General features: G+C 43.2%; 1 protein-coding gene across 1 annotated transcript in view; it reads left to right on the plus strand.

Annotated features, from left to right (window-relative positions):
- The first annotated feature begins 3372 nt into the window (after window positions 1-3372).
- The window catches only part of LOC126413329 (uncharacterized), a 590439-nt gene continuing 567571 nt past the window's right edge, over window positions 3373-26240 (plus strand). The window contains exon 1 of the mRNA XM_050083236.1: window positions 3373-5718. Coding sequence (XP_049939193.1) covers window positions 3751-5718 — 1968 coding nt within the window. The 5' untranslated portion in view covers window positions 3373-3750. The remainder of the gene's footprint in view (window positions 5719-26240) is intronic.

Genomic DNA, 26240 nt, shown 5'->3' on the forward strand with positions numbered 1-26240 from the left:
CGTCTTAAATTAACTATAGCCATGAAAATTTTTACGGTATTTTTACTTCTTTCTACAGGTCGTAATGTGAAGAAATTGGAACATATCGGATAAAAGTTTAAGAAATTTTCTCTCAGGGTGGAAAGGGTAATAGAAAGACACTTTGTCAAAGAAAACACAGTATATCCCACATCCTCGATGAACCAAAGACACATACTTCGCAACCCTTTGGCCTCCTCCCGCCTCTCCCTCCCCCCCACCTCCCCGCCCACTCTCACTCTCTCTCTCTCTCTCTCTCACACACACACACACACACACACACACACACACACACACACACACAGCCTCTCGGTGGCTACAAAACAAATAGGTTTCTGTACCAACAAACAACCCTTCAAAAACCCGCAACAGATATTCAAAATTAACACCACATTGAACAAAACCAAAACGAGGAACAAGTGAGTGGCGATAAAACCATAGCGTCTGTCGAAGAGTATGGCGACGTAAATTTATTCTCAAATCTGGTTTGATACCAGGTGAGGTGGAACGTAAAAAGCGTGAAGAACGGTGTATACAATTATAAACAAAAAGAAAACACACCAAAGATACCCAACACAATGAAAAATTAAGTACAGGACATACACCACTACTGCTCTCGGGAAAAATATTTAAACATTAATAACTCTGTGCCCAAATTCTGTCATCTTCGCAGATAATAAATACTGTCAAATCACAAAGAGGCATAACTGCAAACCTACCTGTGCAGTTCCTCTTTCAAATTAACAGAATTTCAGATGAGCAATCGAAACAAAGTAAATATACCACACATGTTATAATTTTTATGCTTAAAACAGAAAAACATCTCTCAGCTTTGTATAATATTTTTACAGGATTAAGTCGAGAGCCACAGAAGATGAAGCATGTGTCGAATAGAGACGAATCCTGATGAGGAGGCACTAAGAATGGTCATGGGGTCCAAGAATTATTCACTTGCTAAAATAAGAAAAAATGAAGAAGAAGACTCTTTGTAATATAGCTTTTAGACTTCACAGTCTCTCGCCATCGTAACTGACACTATTATATTAGATTGGTGCATAAGTTCGTAGCGTTTCTCCATAAGTTGTAATGAACACAACACACACATATAACAAATTTTAGTCATTAATAGTAAAATGTTCAAATGTGTGTGAATTCTCAAGGGACCAAACTGCTGAGGTCATTGGTCCCTAAGCCTACACACTACTTAACCTAACTTAAAGTACCGTACGCTAAGGACAACACACACACCCATGCCTGAGGGAGGACTCGAACCTCCGACGGGGGGAACCACCCCGACCGTGACAAGACTCCCAAGACCGCGCGGCTACCCCGCACGGCGATTAATAGCACAATCTGCTTCACTGTTTACAACTGTTTGCCAACGTAGGGATAATTTTTCGATCCCACGACTGTAGAAATCACTGTGAAGAATTCGTCCAGCCATGTTAGGAGTGCATTTTCATTCGAAAAGTAAGTTCCTTGAACGTTGTTCGATAGAGAGCGGAAAAGGTGAAAATCGGAGGGCACAAGGTCAGGTGAATGACGTGTGTGTGGAATGACTTCCCAATAGAACTCCTGCATAGTGTTTTTTTGCAGTGTATCGTGGAGAAGGGCCTCTTCACGCATTCTTCGTCGTTGTTCTTGAACTGCGTTTGCAAGACGTCTCAGTTGTTGACTGTAAATGTCAGCGGTGACGGTTGCACCTCGGGGAAACAATTCGTAGTACATCACACTGTCGCTGTTCCACCAGTTGCATAATGTTACCTTTTATGGAAGCACGCAGGTCATTGTACGTGCAGCTGCTGCTTTGTTAGAGCTCAACCATTCCTTTCTTGTACTTAAGTTAGCATAAAGACATCACTTCTCGTCACCAGTAACGATACAGGATACGTATGGTCGGTGTTGTTCACTAGCCAATTGATAACGAGGAAACCAGCTTCTGATTTTTGTAATTTTGGCTTATAGTATGCGATACCCAACCTTCCACACAGCATGCATATCTCGCACGATGGCGGTATCATCACAGTTCATCGCATTTGTCAGTTCTCGAGTGCTCTGACTTGTATCATTGTGGATTATTGCCTTTTAACGATCTTCATCAAACACTGAAGGTCTTCCCAAACGTGGAGAGTCACTAATGTCAAAACGATCTTCCTTAAAACGAGAAAACCATTTTCTCGGCTTGCTCTGTACAGTGGCATTATCCGTCACTATCCTGACACAGGGCGCAAATGTTTCTAGATGCCTTCGTTGCTGGTACCCCTCTACCGAAATCAAACAGAAGAATATGTGGCAAATGTTCCGATTTCTTCACGTGGCACTCCATTTTATAGCGTCCACAGCTCCACTCACTATCTCCAAATAACGAAATCACCATATGTAAACTGAAACAGCAACAGTGGACCACAATTTAAAAAATAGCTATCGATAAATAAACCCACAGTAACGGAAATGTAAACACGGAAAACAAAAACGGTGCGAACATGTGCCAGCCTAATAAATTAAGAAAACGCTTTTGTTTACTCTAGAGAATTTGGAGACGGCAGGTTGATACGAACTAAATTTGCTTGAGTGAAGCCACACCGTCGACCCGACACACATACCATAATCCCGGATTCAGTTGCGGTCTTGAAACGTATCTGGATACATATAAGAAAGAAAGAAACTGTGTTCTGCAGAAGGCGAAGTGTAAAAAATTGAAATTGGAAGGACTTGGACGAATCTCTGCACGCAGGCGTAACAGGAAAATCCTGGTAGTACAGTAGATGACTTAGATGGTGGTTAAGTAAATGGGCGAAGCATCTTGGTTCAAATGGCTCTAAGCACTATGGGACTTATCATCTGAGATCATCAGTCCCCTAGACTTAGAAATACTTAAACCTAACTAACCTAAGGACATCACACACATCAATGCCCAAGGCAGGATTCGAACTTGCGACCGTAGCAGCAGCGCGGTTCCGGATTAAAGCGCCTACAACCGCTTGGCCACAGCGGCCGGCTGAGAAGCATCTTGATGCATTTCAAGTTTCTTTAGGTGGGATCTGGAAATGACAACAACTCAGTTGGAAAGATGGTGTCAAGAACGGCGACAAGGATCAGAGAGGGTGCGGAAGTGTTGGCACCCCGGAGGATACGGACGTTGCGTGCCTGCGGCAGATAGCTGCACCGCCAGCAGCTGTCCTTGCAGGCGCCCACCGGCTGTCCACAAGGATAGCTGGCGCTGCGCTCACGGGGCGACCCAGTGGCGGCGGCGGCTAGAGCCGTCTGGCTGGTCACATGACCGCGCCGAGCGCTCTCTCCAGCAGGCGGTAGCGGCGGCGGCAACCGCAGCCACAGCAGTCGCCAGTTACTGGGTGGCCGCCTCGCTGCGACCAAGCCTCCGAGCCGCCTGCGCCGGCACCACTCGCCACCAGGTTCGCTGACCCCGTCTCCGCGGGTGCTCTCCTCTGGAAACTGCTCTGGCGTCTCTCTCGAGAGAAGTGAACAGTCTCCACCAGCAGCAGCAGCTCATTTGTGATCGTGTGCTCACACCTGTTCTCGCTGAAAACGCGCAGCGGCCGGTGTCAAAGTGCTCGAGTTTCAAAGTCAGTGAAACTGTGGTAATCGGAAAAGGCCAGTGTCGTTTGGGCCAGACAGTCTCTCGTTTGTGGAATGTCTGTAGGCAAAGTGTGCTCCTGACATTGAGCAGTTTCCTCCTCTCAACAGTGCGCAGAAACGCAAAAGATCTTTACAATGGAAGAAGTAGTGGCTAGATCCAGCAGCATCCCTCCACCACTGCCTCCCAAGACACGCAACAGGACGCAGCAGCTGTCCAACTCGTCCAACAGCAGCAGCAGCAGCGGCGAGATCCTCACCACGTTCACTTTCCCCGAAATGCGCAGCGTGAACCTGGTCTCCACCGCCCAACAGCAGCAACAGCAACAGATACAAGAGCAACAGCAGCCGCAGGGGCACGTCGTGAAAATACGCATCAATCCGGAGCAGGAGTCTGTGGACTACACGCCTACGGACGGCTGCATAAGGATCAGTGTCAACGGGACCAGCTCGCACCACCACCACGAGACAGTCATAGACACATCGGTCGGCGGCGGCGACGACGCGATACTGCGCCGCAGCACCGGCGAGAAATCGTCCGCGACAGTGGTGACTACGTCGACGCCCGACCGCGGGCCCGGGGCGCCGTACTACTTTTACAACTCGTTCCCGTCGGCCAGCATGGTGATATCGAGCGGCCAGTCTTCTCCCAGCGACACGCTGGACAGCGGCACCTGCAGCGACCTGGACGGCAGCACGCCACCACCGCTCCCCAAGAAGACGTCCGGATCGCCGCCGCCACCCCCGAGACCGGTCGCCGCCGTCGTCAATACTTCCTCAGCTCCGGGGGGCTCCACCGTGGTCGGGAACACAGTTACCGTCACGGTGAACGGAGGTGTCAGCGCCAGCACTTCTGCGCTCACCACCTTCCACCAGCGCAACGGCAGCCTCACCAGCAGCGGCGCCGAGGTGGACTCCGAGGACGAAGAAGTGGACGACGACCGCATCAGCTGCGACTCACTCAACAGCCGCGAGCTGTCGTCACTCTCCGTCATCTTCACGACCGCCACCAACGATAGCGGCATTGTGCTCTCGCTGGGGGCTTCCGTCGATAAGATAACAGTGAACGCGCAGGATTGCAGCCCGTCTCTGACAGATAGCGGCATCGAACGCGACGCGCCTCCGCCGCCAGTCGCCAGCATGCCCGTGACCACGTCGCCGCCGCCTCCACCGCCGCCCCCAGTGGCAGAGGTCTCTCCGGCCACTCCGACGCCCCCTGCCAAGAGGCAGCGTCCGGAAGGCGGCTGCATCTTGCCACAGAGCTTGCTCAACGATATCCGCGAGCGCTCTGCCAAGCTCAACAGCGTGACCAACGGCAGCGGCATCGCCAACCATGGCAGTGGCTCTCTCAAGAAAAAGGTCACCAGGACCTGGAAGGACGCGACGCCAGCCTCTTCGCCCTCCACTGAGGAGGAAAAGGCGACGGTACAGCCGAAGCTCAAACCGCTGAGCATCGTCCCGATCTACGACGACTCGACGCCAGTGAAGAAGCCGGCACTGGGAGCCACGCCAGAGGCTGAGGTATCCGAGACCGACGGGACACCCCAACAAGTGGTACAACCTCAGCAGCAACCGCCTCCGCCAGTGCCGAAGAAGCCGACGCCGAGTCACGCCCAACAGAACGGCGTCGACCAGAAGGCAGCACCCCTTACGAAGAATGTGGTGATAGTGGAACGTAATTCGCCAACATCGGATAAGAAGATAAACTGCGTGGTCCAGGAACGCACGTACGAAGACCGCAAGAAAGAGTGGGAGGAGAAGCAGCAGCAACTGGCGCGTCAACAACAGCTCGCGGCAATTCGAGGGTCCTTCAAATACGAGGCTGACCGGTTCTACAATTTCCACCTGAACGAGCACGCGCCCGACGACAGTGTCATCGTCCCCACGTCGCCCACCACACCAACGGGCAGACGCGACTCCATCAGCTCCAACTGCTCCTCCGTCCTGTTGCAAGACGACGGCCTGCCCGACGCCGAAGAGACGTTCGCCGGCTTGAAGAACATCAGCGCCTCGTCGACCATCCGCAGCGCAAAGGGCACGGTGCGTGGAGTGAAGAACCGGGTGCGCGCCGGGATCGCCACCTTCCTCCAGATACAAGACACCAAGGTGAGTGGATGCGCCCTGCTGTGCTGCCTAACGCCCTCAGGGCAACACCTACCACACCGCTGCCTGCCGTGTCTGCAGTCCCTTTCTCAAAAGTGTGCCATTGCTTACAAGTGCGCGACTTGTTTTACTCGTGACAATCTGCGTAAGTGTTGTGTCGTTGTCGACTCGTGTTGCACAAGTCAAAAAGTACGGTGTTCGATCTTTGTCGTGAGGGTATTTTTTTTCCAGACCTTACAGTGTGGCTGGAAATGGTTTGTGTGAATGTGAGAAGTGCGACGTTGAGTCATGGTTTAGATAGCGCACACGTATACCGATTCAAAAATGACGTCATATTCTCCTTATTTGACTTCAATTACTTGACAAAAGTCCATACGACCAACACAATCACGTGATTTCGATCTCAATGGCCAATGAAGTGATAAATACCTACACATTTCTCAGAACAACGCAAGTCGTAAAGTCCAAATTACATCTGTCTCCACAAACAAATGTATCAGCAACCTGCACATATTTTACAACTGATTCATAAGTCACCGTCATTATCATGTTAGCAGGCCCTTTGCGTCTCCATTCCAGGCGGTCCTTCGCTTCTTTCTCAATGCTCCCGTAGGTGCTGCCGTCCAACCCACCATCCAGGATGTGAAATATCTTTCTATGTCGCCTCCTCTCCGCTTCCCCGTACCCTTCTAACACTGTTTTTTATAAATCCGCCCGCCTTACTTAATACACGTCCTATCCAATTCTTTTCCTTCTTTTTATTACATTTAGTAATTGTCTCTGCTCTCCCTGTCTCCTGAGCATCTCTTCAATTTCACCCTTCCCATCCAACTTATTTTCTCCACTCTTCATCACGTCCACATCTCGAAAACCTATCTTTGTCTTCTTTCCTCACTGTTTGCGTTTCAGCTCCTTAGAGGAGGGCACTTCATGCAAAACATTTTGCGGCCTTTCCGTCAAATCTTTGTCCATGCTGCTGCATGAAACTATCTTTTTCTACAAAGTATTTCTTTTATCACTGCTATCCCGATTTTAATTCCTGTGCTACAAGTCCAGTTGCTTTCTCTTCTACTCCTGGGTATTTGAAGCCCTGCACAGGTTCTAATATTTTTCCTACACGAATATCTTTACCTTTTAATTTCGTCGTACTACCGTTACTTTTATTTTCTTTGCATACATTAATTCCATTCTTTAGGTGTAATCAGCTCCAACATTCCCTGGCACAGTTGTTCATCCGTTGCTGGAAAATAAACGTGTCTAAAACCGTAAACACCACGTTATTCTTCCTATTCATGTCTGTCTCCCCCCCCCCCCTCCCCCCCCCCCCGAAAATGTTAGGGGACAGGCAAGTCTTGTCTTACTCTTTTTCCTAATTCAGTCCAATTGGATTAAGCAGTAAACAGTATATTTCTATAGACAATCTCTTTCACGCACAGATTTTTTTATTTATTTATAAATAAATAAATGTACACACATGCAAAAAAAATTTCTATTTTACGTGAATTTTTCTGTGTTACGTGTGCCTAGTGATCAGATGATAATGACCACGGTGGCCGAAATTAGATAACTGCGTTGGATGTATAGACTTTTACTTAATTAATACGGCCAAATAAAAAGAAAAGTGGCTTTACTTGATAATTTTGTACAGGTCGTTTACCCCAGTTTAAATAAATTATTAAAAATAATTCCTCCTTAACTAAAGGGGTTGGGCTGTTTATGGTTCTTAGCAAGGCGAAGGTGTACGCCTCCCCGCACAAGCAAATATATGAATGGTGATTGCTTTACTTCCGTGTGCAGTGTCTATTAAAAGCTTATTACTTCTGTTTATAAATGGTTCAGAATGAGTACAGTTCATTTCACCGTGGATATTGCAGTTTTAAATAATATTGCAGTAAACAAAGTTCTATCTGTGTTGCAAGTTCCTCTTACGACGTAGTTTCAGAAGTTTAAACTTCCATCATCAGGCGTTCCACGTTGACAATGAAAGCCAAAACGGCTATGCTAGTGGTATATTCTTTGCCGTGTGGCTGTAGTTGTCCACGTTAAAATAGCTGAAAATCGAGAGTTAATTCCCGAAACTGGTTTCATTATTAATAAAAGACTTTGTGGCAAAGATGGAATTGAATTTAATGTAGTTAACAACTGCCAAAGACAAGTGACACCTTCGATAAGCTTGAACAGTGTTATTACAGTCTCTTGTTACTCGGGAGGACGGCGATTCAAACCAGCGTACGGGCATCCGGATTTAGATTTTCCCTGATTTGCCTAAATAGTTCCAAGCAAATGCCGGAACCCTTTGAAAGGGCAAGACCGATTTCCTTCACCATCCTTGACACCATCCGAGCTTACGCTCCGTCTCTAATGACCTTGATGTCGACGGAACGTTAAACCCAATCTTCCTTCCGTTCTTCCTGTGTTACGTGAACGTTGCCTTGTGTTACAATAACCAATAAAGAGGATTATAAAATCCTATGGGACTGTTGGCTGGGAGATGAAGAAGTTAGCTACGTAAGTTTTCTTCCTTCCACACACTGACAACAACCCACCGTGTTTGTGTGTGTTATGTGAGTTCCGTGAAGATGTGTGGATCGTGGCTTTGTGTTGGTAAAGACAGCGATAGACATTGAAACCCAGTGTTGGCATGTACCCTGCTTCTCTCGAATTGCAACAACGGGAGCGCCTAGCTAATCCTCCCAAATCCGACTGACGGAAGGAAGGAATATTAGGATTTAACGTACGTCGTCGACGATTTAATTAGAGACGAAGCACAGTCTCGAATTGGAAGAACAGCGGAAACAGAAATCAGCAATTTTCATTTGAAAGAAATTATCCTGACATTTCCATTAATCGAGGTCGGGAATCCGGAGAATCTAAATACACGCAGCTGGACAAGGAATTCGAACCGTTCTCATTCTGAATGCGAGTCCAGTCACCTCGCACGAGAGTCGAGGGAGAAAGTTGTCGTTAAACAGAAATAATGGTTTACAACGTCGAAAAAAATCGTAGGTTTCTCTTCCTTGTGGTCATTCTGCACATACTTGGAGTTTATTGTGCTGTTACTGTAGATAAATTATACCACGTTGCATCTCACGCTATGCGGCACTCACTGTAAGCAATGTTGTTTGCCAGAACATGGAAGGAATAAGTTTAGTTCAAATGAAATGTGTATCCGCGAATGTTATCTCTCATTGTAAACAGCGCAGGTGGGGTGATAATGAAGCTCCATCGCAGCATTATTCCAGTAGAGTATAAACGATATTCCGTAAACCGTAGTCAGTTTGGTCAGTACTTCTGTGTAACTATGCTCGGACGTAGTGAAAACGATTTCTAATCTTGAAGGATTGTCATTCGTTACTATTCACACGCGTTAAACATGAGTAAATGAGTCAGTAAGCGATTTAAGAGCCCGTATTGTTTTACCGTGTATTGTCACAGCAATGATGAGAAGAACGTACACGGTTAGTGCAGGATCTCAACCACTGTGCGGTTAACAATTTGCACGTTCAGTATAAGTGCTAGAAGTGAAGTACAAGTTCATTACGGGAAGAAATTTTAAAACTGCCGAGAATCGATTTTGTTTCCTTCGAATTAAGAGCGTGTCCCTGAAATCCACTGAAACACGATGGATAATAGTGAGGAAAATGAATTAAATTCGTGGTATTTCACTGACATTGACCCAGTATTTCGAGTTCAGAGAAGTCTTACCAAGTAAGAGTGATTTCAGGTGTGCCGCAGGGGAGTGTCGTAGGACCAATGCTATTCACAATATACATAAATGACCTTGTGGATGACATCGGAAGTTCACTGAGGTTTTTTGTGGATGATGCTGTGGTATATCGAGAGGTTGTGACAGTGGAAAATTGTACTGAAATGCAGGAGGATCTGCAGCGAATTGACGCACGGTGCAGGGAATGGCAATTGACTCTCAATGTAGACAAGTGTAATGCGCTGCAAGTACATAGAAAGAAAGATACCTTATCATTTAGCTACAATATACCAGGTCAGCAACTGGAAGCAGTTAATTCCATAAATTATCTGGGAGTGCGCATTAGGAGTGATTTAAAATGGAATGATCATATAAAGTTGATCGTCGGTAAAGCAGATGCCAGACTGAGATTCAGTGGAAGAGTCCTAAGGAAATGCAATCCGGAAACAAAGGAAGTAGGTTACAGTACGCTTGTTCGCCCACTGGTTGAATACTGCTCAGCAGTGTGGGATCCATACCAGATAGGGTTGATAGAAGAGATAGAGAAGATCCAACGGAGAGCAGCGCGCTTCGTTACAGGATCATTTAGTAATCGCGAAAGCGTTACGGAGATGATAGATAAACTCCAGTGGAAGACTCTGCAGGAGAGACGCTCAGTAGCTCGGTACGGGCTTTTGTTTGAAGTTTCGAGAGCATACCTTCACCAAGGAGTCAAGCAGTATATTGCTCCCTCCTTTGTATATCTCGGGAAGAGACCATGAGGATAAAATCAGAGAGATTAGAGCCCACACAGAGGCATAGCAACAATCCTTGTTTCCACGAACAATACGAGACTGGAATAGAAGGGAGAACCGATAGAGGTACTCAAGGTACCCTCCGCCACACAACGTCAGGTGGTTTGAGGAGTATAGATGTAGATGTAGAACTGTATGCACCGTGTAGCATGTACACATACGAATTCGAACATCTTTGACGTGATCTGAAATTTGTTCGAATACTTTGGCTGCAACATACATTGCTTCAGGATCTAATTTACAGGCGATTTAAGGGGAGGAAAGACTACTTTTAATCTTTTACTCTAGCGACAATGGCCGAGTTTGTGGGCGGGTGCTTAAATGTTATCCTGACTTGTTGGCAGCGGTGCCGTGCGCAGTGACAGTGTCGAATTCGCTCGCTGTGTTGCCACCACCTGCTGCTGCCACGTAGGAACTTCCGAAACCGGAGACTTTCCACTGGCCTCGATTAGCGAGCCGAGCGTGACTGCGGACACTCTCCGATGTAAGCTGGACCGAAGTATTTCTGTGGTTGCTTTTGGATGACCGTGGCGCTTGTTATCGTAAGGGATTTCTGCTTATTCGATGACTTCTTCAGTTTCGACAGGCAGACATACTAAACCCGTATTGCAGCACTGCGAATCTGGAGCTAGCAGAATTGGAGGGAAATATTAAAATATTCGCATGAAACAACATAGGTGATCGATAAGAATTTATCTAACACGTTTTTTCATTTGCCTCTTGACAGTTATTCAAGTTCTGCAAAGGTTTTGGAAATCTTGCCAGTCTCACATGTAACGAAACAGAGTGATTTAATTTATACCCCGACATCTTCTTTCTCTTTGTGATTACGAATGATACTGAATCGGCATCAGAGATATAAATGCTCAGGTCAGCGCAAAATCAGCAGCAAAATACGCCAGAACGTAAAAAAATAAAAATCTTACTGTAAATCAGGACACTAAACTGGCAAGTTTACGTTACAGCTAGGAGAGATGTCATATGGGACCGCGCCACCGCTTTTTCATGTATTCTCACCAGTAAATATCAGTACCGTATGACATTCTTGGCTGGGATATCCCACTTGGTGGGTGCAGCCACCTAGCGGGAAGTGTGTTTTTCCTCCGTGCAAGCAGAGTCCTTTCCTTACGGATATGTGTGAGTTGTGTCGTATGTGTACTTGTATTTCTTGAGACACTGTGAAGGCGTCCGGAATTTTATCCAGTACATTGGCGCAAAGACTGGTGGTAAGGAACTTTACGCCACCTACCAGCCAAGTACTGACACTGAATATTTCATCCATCACTGGGAATCGAACCGGCTTACCTGCGAGTCCAGAGCCACAGTACATGAGTGCGTTAGCGACTTTAGCTCCGAAACGAGTCCACCTAAATTGTTCGTGTCACAGAACTTATCAATAACTTAATATAATATAACTCAATCGCCACAGTTCCGAGAGAAGCCGGATTTCCAATTTCCATTCTTTACGCACCTAATTGCTCACTGTTTGACTCACATACCGCTAACAGATGTCTGCATGGCTGACAGACACGAGTCGTTGTGAAAGCTATTCAGCTGTATTCGTGAGTTAAGTTTTGAAGCCTCGACTCTTAGAGACAGTTTTCATCAGACGTGGTAACGATGTCACATGCATTCGGACTGTTTCTCCACGTGTTTCTAACGAAATTTCCTATATATTAATTAAAGTACAAGATGCTGAAAGAACATATCTAACAAAAATTAAAATGTTCAGCAGACGCGATAAACGTCATAGTTTGAAACACAAAGTTTGCACATGAAAAATTTCCGCAGCTTTGCAATCACGTTTAATCAAAATATTGAAAGGAAAACTACTCTGACGTGTGTCATATCAGACTATTATTGTGCATTTTTTATTGTACATGTGCCCTTTTAAATCCGAAGGAATTTTAAAAATTGTAATGCAGTAACCAATAAACTACGACAAAAAGATTTTCTAATATTATTTCACATGATGGAATTATGAATTGAGTGAAACTAAAAAGAGCCTTCAGAAAAACTTATGAATGTAGTAATTAAGTGAAGTTTTTCATCTCATTCATTGTCCTCTCATTTTGTGTATGTTGTGGGACATTTGAAAAGTGTCTCATAAAATTCTTAGCACCCAGCAGGAATATGGTGTGCACGTTTTTACAGATCCTTCATTTTTATCAGCTACCAGTGATGTATGCTATCTAGTGAGGAGCCTCGGAGGTTGTTGTAGTATATAAGAGAAAATGTGTGCTTTTCCAATAAAAAAAAAAAAGCTTCGCTTTAATACCTCTTCCTGCTGTCTCATCTGATCGCCTCTGTTTTATAGTGCGTGGACCAACGTGCCTTGAAATCTAATATACCCTCTGAATTCACCTCTTTTATGAAGAAACTGTAGCCCTGTGGCACCTCCACAACAAACTCTTCTCAGCATTGTGACATAAGCGGCAAGTGTGCTACGTAGTTGAACTGCCAGATGCAGAAAGAATATTTTTACTTTGCAGGAAGGAAACAATCGTGCTAGATATGTCGGTTCTGCATCTTCTGTTATAATCAACAGCCAGCGGAATGATGTTCCAGTAGGTATATGTGTGATCTTTCTGCACAACGCATGGTGTTAAACACCAGCTACCGGTTGATTAAAAAAAATGAAAATTTAATATTTTGTTGGATAACCCGTTTCTGCATCTTGTAGTTTAATTGGTTTGGCAACTCCTCTCATATTATCGTGTTTACTCGTGTTCAGTACCAAAAGAAGCACTTCTTCCGTTAAGATTAGGCCGTTTATTCTCTAGTCACATGTCACCCTCCATCAGTTCATGTGCTATGAAGACATGATTTCGACCTTCGATTACAATCAAAATTTCACTGCTGAATTACTTGTCGAATAAGTTCATGTTTGTTCATGTGTTCTAAGACACAAATACTTTTGGTCGTTCACAAAGTTTTCCTAGTTTGTATGCACTCCGCCTGCGATCCACATTGTAATTCGTGTAAAGCGGTTATAAGAAAACCCGAGAAATCATTTATCCACAATAACATCCATTCCCTCTCTCTGTCCGAACAGGACTGAAAAGGCCCAACGGTACTGACAGACCACCGTCTCACTCTCAGCCGATAGACGTCACTAGGATAACATCCATTAGCGTCCACTTAATCATAAACGCTGCACAAATCTCGATCGGCGAAGGGAAAGAGAAAGCATTGATGTGAAAGATTGTTCCATTGTCACCGAACCTTGCACTACGCTTTTGTAAGGTAAGCTATAGTCAGACCGTTACACTACTTCTTGACAATATCAGCATGCATTCGTCACAAATATATGACTCTGTCCTCTAAAGACGGGATGTTATTAGTGAAAAGGAAATTTCCTCATAGAAAGTAGGACAGCTGAAGCCTTACTTTTTCAACTGCTTCACATTCGGATGTAAGGGAAATACGTAAATTAATTCAGCTATTACATCTAAATCCCATAAACTAGAAAATGGAGATTTGGTGCAAGAATTGCGTCAGACTGGCTTTCTTGGAACGAATACAAAGTAGCTATGTTGTATTCTGAAATATCTTTCTGTTTATCACTACAGAGCATTTGTAACTAATAAACTAACGAATTTTCAACAGAACTTTGAGGAATAAATTTTTCGCCTGATATGTTTAAAGAAGTATAAATCCTTGTCGGCATTTAGGAAATTTGTCAGTTGGTTTGAAATTCTAACAATCGGTTTCCCATAGCCGACTGCCCAATTTCTTTCTTTAAGTGTGCATGTGTCAAGCGCATCATGTTTGTGATCCATGATAAGTGCATCTCTGTCCTAAGCTGACAGCTGCCACGTTTCTGGTCTTAGGGCCATGAAACCTCCGAGGAGATTAAGCCAAATAATGCAATCAATCAATATCTTGTCTTACTTTACTTGCAACTAACATCTGAAACATGTTCCTTGTATTTTAGTGGTGGTAACTGAGATCACTTCGATTACTTTCTCCGCGATGTTTGGCGTCCCAATTCCTTCCGCTCGATTTCACAGATGTTTGCTGCACAAATCTGCAGTTCTTTCGGCATACTACACAGCACCTTTTCTTGCTCGGTATTCCTTGATCTTAGGATAGAAAATTGGCAAGTCTTACGTGATATAGTGCTGTAATTTTTTTTCTCACGTGTTTGTTTACTGACGTCAAGGAATGTCGGTTCTAACGCAAGGAAAGACGTTGTAATCTATTGTGCAGCGGCAAGCCTTTGTGACGAGGATATCCATACATTTAAACCACTCAACACTCCAACCCAGGGCACAATACAAATGGCTATTTTCAGAGCCAACCATAGCATATGCGAAGAAGTACACCGCCTTGCCGCATCCAGAGTAATACGTGCAACAGCTAACGTAAAAGGTACTCACATGGAACTCAAAACTCTCTCACGCTCGATCGTTGTACACTACAGCAGCTTAGACCACACACTCGTCTTTTTGTCAAATTATACGTTATTCCGCTCTTCTCTCCCGATAATGTTTTCGGCCATTAAGCGTTTTCTGCGGGACAAGCTCTTGTCTTGAAACCAAAATCGTCTCTCGAAGCCTGGTCTTCTTCAAACGGGTTATGGGAGAGATTGCTGGCGCAGATAGACTAGCATGGAGAGTTGGAGAAAACCAGTCTTAGGGCTGATGACCGCAACAACAGCAGTTTTATGATGCATAAAAGGAAGTGTGAATCGTAATGAAGAATATATAGAGGACAGATTACTAAATAAAATACTTGTTCTTGCCTGAAAACCATCACACTTTTACGTGACATGAAATGATACGTAAGTAGTACCCCAAGGATTCCCGATACTTTCGTTGGAGTCAGTTCATGATTCGGCGGAACATATAGACGAATCTCAGACATCTTGTTGGCAACGGTTGGCGAATGATCTACGTATCAGGCCGACCATAGGCAGCTGTTATGCCTGATCTTAAGGGAACGTCGCAAATTCGGCTTTAAAACGTCTGTTTTTTTTTCAGTTTTATGTGGTACTGTTCGAATTATTACCCTCAGTTTTTCCCTCGTTTCATACCATACCTATGTGCTATCGACTCAATAACTTAAAAGTGGCCGCAAAGTTGACTCGAATCTTCTGTCTTTCCTTCTTCTTGAAAACTTTCTGTACTTGCATCATATCAGATAGAGTGCACGAATGTTCGAGACTTCTCGTTGTGCACTGTCGCAATCCGTGGATCAGTAGTGGAACGGAAAGTTTTTGACCAGCGGGTGGGACGGATAATACAGAGGGCATTATGAACATGGATCGTCGATTATTCATTAATGTCCTCGCCAAATGAGGTAATGCGAAGCCCTCTGATAGCGCATCATCTTTTCACATTCTTCGTGGGCACTTCTTGTTTTAATAAACGTATTACTTACATGTGTCGCCGTTATACGTGTTCGTTCTGGCCCTAGTATTGACTTCTGAGTAGCACAAGCGATTTCTGCAACGTAGCACATAAGACCATATCGCTTTATTATCTCGATCTGCAAAGAGGTATTCAGGCGTGTTATATTTCTGTAAATAGTAGATTGCGAGAAGCACCCTGACAAGGACGTATGGTCTACACCGTTCATGTTTGATGTACCGAAGTGTTATTCATGTTGATTGAGACAAATTACTGTTTGGGATGATCTTGCGTCAACGAGGATCATATCATCCGTCATTTCCTTAAACTGCCCATACTACTTGCTATCTCGGGCGGTTCGTGCTGGTGCGAGATTCGATGTGGTTAAAACGCTGGATTCACATCCTGGAGAAAGTGGATTGAAACACCAGGCTACTATCGTGATTTCGCTACACCGCTTCAGGTGGAGTTCTAGCTCACGCTTTCAAAAAGCGATAACTTCCTTCCCCTCTCTATGGCAGGCTAGAGCTGCTGCTCCGCTCCGTCTCCAGTATCAGCGTTGACAGGGCGCTGATATTTAAACTTCATTCGTTCAGCTAACTTTCCTCTCGGCAATCGTTACATACGTTGGAGACGAGGACATTAGAAACGGAGCATTGGTGAAGTAGGGAGACGGAAATTGGATGTGCCCTTTCAAAGTGTTTGACTTAAAAAATTTCGGGACTCAGGGAACGTGGCCTAGGGCGGTTTGAGCCGTCGTCCTCCCAAATGCGCATCTTGTGCCTACCACTGCACCGCCTCACAAATCCACTCAAGAATCAAGTGCTGCTTTCGCCACGCGCTAAGCCCCGATGTTACTGACATAAGTAAGTATCGACGCTTTAGTTTCGGTAGCTATGATATCGTCATGTATACAAAGAATTAGATTTCATACTTCACTAAAAATATCAGTGTATGGGTACCGGTAGCATCGAAGAAAACATAGTGTAATTTCCATGTTTCACCTTTTATCCCATATAAGTCATGTTGTGTTAAAGAAAAGCTTCAAAATGCTTCAGTAATCAATACCTTGCTATACTTCGATATCGATACTCTTTACCCATTATCATCGAAGAATCGAAACAATGTTAGGTATATTTCGGTCATGCATTACTAAGGTAGCCGTGCAATTTTATGTTATGGTATCGATACTTTCTGTACTGTATTACCGATGTATCGATACAATTATTGACAGTTATATCGATACCAAATTTCTTATAGAATTTTGTATTGGAACTTTGTTGTTGTTCGTACCTGCAACCTGCCAGTGAAAGTCATTTCACTCGGGTCGAGCGGCGGCAGCGTCACAGCCGCGGTGTAGGCACGGATCGAAAGTGAGCGAGTCGATTCGCCGCCGCGAAAAAGCGCGACCAGCCAGCGGCGCGGCTCCGCTCAGTTCTGTACTGTTCTGTCTCACGGGCCAGGCGGCTCTCTCCGAATCCGCTTAGTGGACCGAATCGGCTTCCACGCGGCATTCGGTGTGGGCTGCAGGCTGCCTTTCCAGCGGCAATTATGCAGTTAATCCAGGAGAAAGCTTCCGCGCTGCCCCTTACCTGGGCACCCGTGAAATGCAATTACGGAACCGTTAATCCGACGTGCGCGCCTTTTACGATGCCATATTGCGAGAGACGCGCCGCTTGTCGCTCGTTGCGGCTAAAGGCGACGAAAGGTTTAATTTTTCGGAGGAGCATGCCTGCGGTTTTTCGTCAGTTCTGTTAAGCCCGATAGTTTTTAATTAAATCGCTCGTATTCATCGTCACCCTTTGATGCTTGCGCTAGTGTCTCTGCCTCGGCACGCCGTTTCTTGAAGTGAATTTCTTCTGGACCTCACCATGTTTGCTTCAACAACAGCTGTTATTTTGAGGGTTAGAGTTTCTTGTTCTTCCGTATTTTTCATTCACGTCTCAGTGATGTTATGCCACCATCAGCCAATTTCCCTTTACTTTATTGTAAAACATATTTAATATTGGATAAAAATACTTGTAGCTTGAGGTTGCGGTCAAAATTCACAAAACTGTTTGTGTACAAAACATGCATTATCAGGACATTTGGTTCCTCGTGTTGCTGTTTGACACCTGCAACTGATAACGATTTTTTTTATTTAGCTTGTAATCTATTATTGTGATTTGGTAAAAATATTAGCAAGGAAATAACTGCGTCTAGTAAATAACCACAATAAAGCTAGAAAATAGTTCAGACAATAGGTCTCACTTTGAATTTAAACTTTCTTTTCGTAGGAAGTGTACCAAGTTAAAAGTATCCTTAATAGTTGCACACGACGAACTGTGTAACATTACCACCTGTGTTAGGCAACACATACAGCGTCATAAACATCCAAATATACTGATGATGCGTCTATGTTAATGCAAAGATAGTTTAATCAGTTTTATAAGCGGAAGTTCACTCTTTATGTATTTCTGTATAATATTTCTTATGTTTTCTGCAAAATAAAGAAAAAACCCATCACCAAAACATCTGCGGGAAATAGTGAACAACAAGAAACTATACTTTTCTTGAGAGGGAATTCTCAAAATATATTTACTCGATTTTTCTTAGCTACAATCCCACTTCAAGTAAAAAAAAACCGATACAGCATCTCTTTGTGAGATGTTTAGTGCCAATTGACGTGGAGCATGAGGTTAGGCTTGCAGAAGAAAGTGGTGCTGTTCCATTTATTTTTCCATCACTCCGTCAGCCGAGAGTCCTGTAACGGAATTATAATCACAATGTGTACGTCCATTATGAATATACTTTATTTTGAGAGCTTGACAGAGTTTGATTTTCAGGTATAATAATAGTTTTGGTGCAAATATAAAATCTCACCGTATGAGGTTACAAACTGTATTTACTTTAACTCCTCGTCTTGAGGAGAATATCTGTATTTTTGTGCTGACATTAGCTTCTTAATAATACTGGTGGCATGCTGTTGTAGACTGAGCTACTAGTTACCTCCTAACGACTCCTGTTAGTCATTATTTTTTGTTACTGTCACTGTTCCTTCCCGAGTGTGAAGTCGCGCGTGGTAACTTTCGTGACCTTGCCGCAACCTTGAGTTGCTACAGATGCGTAAGCTATACGCATGAACAGCCTAGCAAAGTGACGCTACTGAATGTTACTTTTGATGAAACTATTACTTATTTAACAATTAATTTAATTACTTCACTGTTAAAAAGGTTAACCGTATTCTGAGTTCTGACCAAGCTATCGCAATGGCTATTGCGATTTACCGAAGCGTCCAGTGAGGCCCTTGTCAAAACAAGTTTCACAAACACTTCACCACTTACCCGAGTTATCTCTCAGATAACTGTGGGCTATCCGCTAAACAACAAAACCAGTATTCACAACTGGCGCGAGAACCAGTGAAACCTAACTTTACAAAGCTCCTTCTGTGAAAATATGAATTAATGAAGAAATAGTCGCTCGTCCTGAAGGAACAAATGGAAAATATTTTTGGATCTCGACTGAAAACTCATTGGCTGTACCTGGAAAGAGAGTTGACACGTTTGCTTTGGTGCACGTTTGTTTCGGCGCATGTTTATGTTGATGAGAACCAAGATGATTCAAGCAAATACAATTTCAACACTTTTTTCTGTCTCATAACGAGCAAATGTAAACTTAATCGTTTCAAGCTACTTTTCCAAGACAATAAGAGCCAATGACCATGAAAATGTAACACAGTGGCCATTCTTTGTAAGGAGAGCAGTTGTAGCTTTTTCAGTTATTTTACTGTGTTAATAGAATAGTAATATGCACTAGAAGATCAACAAGACTTATTTACTTAGTACATAGCTCAATCAATTAATATTTATGATGTACAACAATTACTTTACTCTTCAGATATTACGCAACAAATAAAGTACTTTTAAAGAAACACTTGAATATTGAAAATGAAGGTTAAAGAAAATGATCAGTACACAAAAATTTACACTGAGAATAGCATACATTTTACAAAACAAAGATGTTGCACAAAACTGATTATGAGCTATGTTCCTGTCGCATTTCTACAGAAATGAAAAAGTAATTAATTGTTAATGATGCTCAGACTTATGAACAGTAATTAGTAAACACATTACAGTATCTACACGTCTCTTACCACAAAGATAGCTCCATCTCGCCATACTGATTTTCCATTAACTATCATGTTTATTGAAAGTGTAGCGAGCAACACTAGCTTTTTAGAGCCTCAGAATCATGGATCCGATGCAACAATACAAAAGAGACGATCTCTATAGCAATTAACCACATGTGAATCCTTCTTTGAACTCTGTTCGCTCCACAACATCTCCGCTCGCTACGGGTATCTACGTACAAATTTCTTCGCAAACGTCTGGCCACGATTGACGCACATTTGTCCAGTGACACTGCTGGCCAAGGCCAGAAAAGGCGCTAAAGTAAAATGCGTTGTATTTTCCGTAATTGGGTGATGTAAGATCACATTCAGAAATAGTAGGCCTAGTCGTATTATGATCCCTCATTACAGTTTGGAATTCTGAAAAAGTTAACACATATTTTTTTTATAATAACGGAAACATAGCTTGACAAAACCAATATCATACACACTTGACACGTACTCGTACAACACCAGTTAAACAGGTGTGGTACAGAAAGGGTTTACATAAGACGTAATCGATGAGCCAATACAATGACACAAATATGAAGCAACATATAAAACACTCTTTTGCTACTTTGCTGTCTTCCCCCCCCCCCCCCCCCCTTGAATAATTTCCAAATGTACGTCGTCTGTAAGGTAATCTCACTTTACAAACACAGCTGTAGTCCACTGATATCGTGCAGTTCAGTAACGATTAAGAGCCTCTATGAAACTGACGTTGGAACACAAATACAACCTCTATCAAAGTGTCCAAGCCTCATTTGTTTCGTGTCAGTAAATTAAAGAAATAGGACCCTAGTGCAAGAAACGCCTCGTAAATACCTACGAATTTACTAGCGTTTACGGAGTGTCTTGCCTCTCATAAATTTACTTGATGAGTTGCTCCTGTAGATCTGTCGCTACCAATAGATGTCAGGTTTGCCGTATAATGTTGTATTGATATAAACTTGCTTAGAATTCCTTTTCTCTGAACTTGTTACAGAACGCATGGGTAATATGTATACACTTCTGAACTGCATTCAAAGTTCAGTGTTGTATTATCTGAGTCTTCCTCAATCTCAAAGTGCTCAGAAATTCAGAAGTTTCTTGAGCCTAGCGCCGGACGTTGTAAGTATGCGACATTGTAGTCGAGAACCCTATAATAACAGATTTGTGTTCAAGCTATGTACGAACACTCTATCAAAACAAATTCCGTTTGCCCCTTAGTGGTACTTAGTTAACCGGATGTAGTTTAATCTATCTACAATGATGAGTATAGACTGATAGCATGAGAGAAGCAGTTGCGGCGTTGGGGGTGAGGGATGGGGGAAAGCGGGGCGAGGGGCACTAAACTGAAGGTGAGGAGAATTCATTTTTGTTTTAGTTTGTGCACGTACGTCGCCGTGGGTTTTCGTGCTCGCGTCGCATGTATATTTGTATGCGCAGCTGACGTGATTTTCTTTGTCTGTGATACCGCCTTGCGTCACTTCCCTATACTGTAAAACGGTGTTGACACTGCGGCCGTCCTCATTCGATAATAGGCTATAGGTAAGTAATGTCTGCGAAAACGACAGCGACTCTTCGCCCTGCAACGTGCTTTCAACGACCAGCGCTCTTATGTGAATTTTTTTCTGCTCTTACTTCGCCAGTTAATCCCATTCTGAGTTATTTCCTTCACCACAGAACTGGCGGCACTTGGATGTAGGCTGATCATACGAACTTGAACTCTTCACACACAATATCCCCAGAGCCACGGATAGAGAAAATCAGGTCGATTCGTCGTGTTTAGACTTTCTTAAAGCTATTGATTCAGTAACACATGGGCGCCAGTGAAAGAAAGTACTTTCGTACTGGGTATATGAACAGTTTTAACCATTGATTACTAAGTCTACTTAAAATATACGTTTGCAGTTGGTAGTAATTCGCGGTTCCCGCCCATCTGGTATTGTCAGTATAGCATGTAAAACAGGACATTTTGTACTTACTTTGCATGTGACATATCGTTGGAGACCTTATTAACTAGTTCATCAAATATAATTTATGATCTTCTTTGAATAAAATATGGAGTAGTAAGATTTACTGTGGTTTAGTAACCATGTAACGTCCCTCCTCCTTTAGCGTTCTAGGGTTAATTAAACAATTTCCGACAAGGTTGACTCAGCACGATGTTTTGGAAGATTCTGGAGTATTTCGTTAGAAATGTTTGTTCTTTTCGATTTTGCCTTTTTGTTTTAGTTACGATCGTTTTATTATCTGAAAGAACATGTAATCTTCAGTACTAAACGACTAAAGCAATCGCCCAATACCAATTTCAGGTTGCCTAACTACTGGCTTGCAGGAGCAACAAAAATGTCACTTCCAGTACTTCACCTAATTATTGATCGAATTTAATAATTTGAAATGCTATCATAATCTACTCATTAAGCAGTATATCCTTAGGTCAGAGATTTAACACAATAAGTCAAGCATTAAATTTAGAAACTATTTATATCTGTTGCGACAGAGGAACTCACCGCACGCAAATTACACAGACTATATTCATTCAATATTTGAGAATGGGAGGACGTGGTGACTTCTAGCAAGCTTTACACATAATTTCAAACCGTTTTGAAACTTTTCCTCGCTGACACTTCTCCAAAATAATATGAAGGGAAAGAAGGTGATCACTTACTATTTTTTTGTAGTAAAACTTCGCTGTCAGCCATGACATTTAATCTATTACTTACCAGCTGTGTTCCCGGCGTTGCCCGGTACGTATTCCAGTCCTGTTAGTCCATTTCCTCCTTCCTGCTCTGTCCATCTTCTCACCCCCCCCCCTCCCCTTTCACTGTCCATATCCTTCTCCCCACTATCTCTGTCTCCATCGCCCCCTTCCTCCTCTCTCCGTACATCTCATCCTCCTTCCTTTCTCTGTCAATTTCCTCCTCCCACTGTCTGTGTATCTCCTCCTCTCTCTATTTGAGACTACGTCTTTTGGATACTGTCTACGAAATTTGTTGCTAACAGTGTTAGTACTAAAGACGTAATTACTTAAAATTCACATACTATGCGGAATTTTTCCATGCATCACAGTGTTTATGACTTCATATCTCCGGAAGTACGCGTGATAGCATGATATAATTTTATAGGTGCATTTAGCGGCATGTGTGGATATTGCCGGCGGAATTTATTGCGAGTACTCTAAGTCACACAAAAGCAATAAATTTAAACGTCAGGCATGATGCAGCCGTTTCCCTCGCATCTCATTGGTTATGACGTCATACCTCGTGAACTATGACAGTTAGGCGTTTCTTACCCTCCACAGCAATTGTTGACTGACAGGGATATGTGCTCTGTGTTTGGCTGAAATCAGTATAGTATTTTAGGGGGAGATGAGGAACATAGATACATACATTCATATGGACATTTTTATAATATGTAGGGATGGATTTACTACCAACATTTTGCGGACAATATTCATATATATCATTCAGAATACCTGCAAAATGTATCATTGTACGAGACATCACTCAGGAAATATGATGTCATAAACACTGAGTTCCGTGAAATCCATTTTTTCTTATAACGGTTAGCGAGTTACCCAGAGTATACTCATCCAGTGTTTGGTAATGTTTCATACATGGGAGTTAGATTATTTAAATAATTGTAGGTGGTGGGGTGTTAATGGTACATTCTCAACAACTAGGTGGGTTGCACGACCGTTGGTAACGATGACGAGAAGTTTTGGTCCTTGACTTCTGTACCTTCCTAATTAGGAAAAAAAACGGTTAGCGTGTTTGTATTCACCAGCATGTGCGTCAGTCTTCCTAAACGTTAGCGGATTAGGTTGCAACCAGCGGTGTCATATCCTTCTCTTCAGTTACTATTAATACTTAAAATTAAGAAAGGACACGAGTTCGACGGACAACGTTAGTAAATTACATACCGGACCCTCTCTTAGAACTACCAATGATGATGCAACAAAAAAAAAAAAAAATAAAGTGAGTCAGCGGTACGAATAACTTATGCCTCTACTCAAATATTGTTTGAATGCCGACCGCGGTGGTCTAGCGGTTCTAGGCGCGCAGTCCGGAACCGCGTGACTGCTACGGTCGCAGGTTCGAATCCTGCCTCGGGCATGGATGTGTGTGATGTCCTTAGGTAGGTTAGGTTTAATTAGTTCTACGTTCTAGGGGACTGATGACCACAGATATTAAGTCCCATAGTGCTCAGAGCCATTTGAACTATTGTTCGAATAACCGTTTCTTCTTTCGTTGGTGAGGAACCGAATCTCACGTCCATCAGATAATATAGCCTTGTCCAAAACACAGTTAATTCACTCCTGGGGTACTTAAAATTATCAGCAGTGATTCGGTACGACTGCAGAAACGTTTTCGGTGTTTCACAACTTTATCAGTGTCGTGTAAAACGCGCTTACCACTTTTAGTTGCTTCTCGTTTATTTTTCTCAAATATCTTTTACGTAATCAGTAATCATTTTATATTCGTGCTCGTACGCACTCTGCCTTAAAATCTTTTGATGTTTAACACACTCGTTCTGGAATGTACCTGTTTACAGAGATTCTTATTTTTAGCGTTCCGTACGTCAGTCGGATCTCTTCTAGGGTCCCTTTGTTGTCCGTCTGGCTGTCTGTCTGTCTGCATGACTGTTAAAAACCCAGTTTCTCACGAACGGCTACACATATCGAGTTGAAATTTGTCACATACTAACGTCTACGGTCCCCTTTCGGTGTATAAAACTGAAGCATCTGAGTCAGTGCAATCAAAAGATAACGGCCATTTATATTATGTTAGATATTTTGATACTAACAACTCATCCATCAAAACCTATAGGGTACTTCCCGCTGGCCTAGAATTATGAAATTTGGCATGACGCAAATAAAAGCAAGTCAAAGCACAGGGAAAAACAGCAAATTGTTGATTTATAGTTATATCACAAGAAAATAATATTTACTTTTGACTCTCGCAAGTTTTGGAATACGCCGGACCGATACAAACGGGGTACCACTATCACGAGTCGATGCCGTTTGTGAAGCCGGAGCAGTATCTTAGATTACACAAAAATAAAAAATGAGATACAAAGACCAACTGAAACCTCAGTTATGAGTTATTCGCTTAGTGACCGAGCGGTTCTAGGCGCTTCAGTCTGTAACCGCGCGACCGCTACGGTAGCAGGTTCGAATCCTGCCTCTGGATAAATGTGTGTGATGTCCTTAGGTTACTTAGATTTAAGTAGTTCTAAGTTACTTAATGACCTCAGATCTTAAGTCCCATAGTGCTCAGAGCCATTTGAACTATTTTATTCGGTTAGTGACTAGAGATAACTTGAGCGATTTCCAGGATTGATGAACTACCTATGCATAATTAACACTCGGTTTGCTAGTCCTCTTCGCACTTATAAGGATTGTTTTGGTGTTCCTAATAGTTGTCATTGCCAGACTTTCGAGACTGTTGGTGGGCTTAATTTTTCCTAATAATTCTAGGATTATAATTCATAATTCTATGTTTAGCACTTGGGAAAACACAGATATTCCATTTTATAATGTATTACATTTTTACTACCCTACTATTTGTTGTGATTCCCTGTCCGAAAGTTCCCCACGCTAGTCTATTCTGTGCAAGCCTCTTCCTGTCTGAGTAATCGCTGCATCCCACATCTATTTGAACCTGCTTATTGTAGTCAATATCTGGTCTACCACTCCCAGATTTTAGTATCCCTAAGGTAGACAGAGCTAATTATTTTACCTTATCTGCGATACTTTCCTTTCCTGCTCTCTTGTTAACTCCAGTCTTCTGTTTATATTCTGCAAGTCATAACTGAGGATTGCGTTGTTCTTTAAGCTGCTAGTTTTTAATTTTTGTGTAATCTGAGATACCGCACCTTCAAGTAGAGAGGATATAAAATGTAGGCTGGCAATGGCAAGGAAATCGTTTCTGAAGAAGAGAAATTTGTTAACATCGAGTATAGATTTAAGTGTCAGGAAGTCATTTCTGAAAGTAGTTGTATGGAGTGCAGCCATGTATGGAAGGGAAACATGGACGATAAATAGTTTGGACAAGAAGAGAATAGAAGCTTTCGAAATGTGGTGCTACAGAAGAATGCTGAAGATAAGGTGGGTAGATCACGTAACTAATGAGGAGGTACTGAATAGGATTGGGGAGAAGAGAAGTTTGTGGCACAACGTGAGTAGAAGAAGGGATCGGTTGGTAGGACATGTCCTGAGACATCAAGGGATCACAAATTTAGCATTGGAGGGCAGCGTGGAGGGTAAAAATCGTAGGGGGAGACCAAGAGATGAATACACTAAGCAGATTCAGAAGGATGTAGGTTGCAGTAAGTACTGGGAGATGAAAAAGCTTGCACAGGATAGAGTAGCATGGAGAGCTGCATCAAACCAGTCTCAGGACTGAAGACCACAACAACAACAACAACATCACAAACGGCGACGACCAGAGATAGTGGTTCCCCGTTTGCGCCTCTCTAGCACCGACTATATTAGATTAGTGACTGGAGATAACTGCGCAGGAGATATCTCAGTTGTT

This window comes from Schistocerca serialis, chromosome 7 (assembly GCF_023864345.2).
Source record: "Schistocerca serialis cubense isolate TAMUIC-IGC-003099 chromosome 7, iqSchSeri2.2, whole genome shotgun sequence".
NCBI classification, from domain to species: domain Eukaryota; kingdom Metazoa; phylum Arthropoda; class Insecta; order Orthoptera; family Acrididae; genus Schistocerca; species Schistocerca serialis.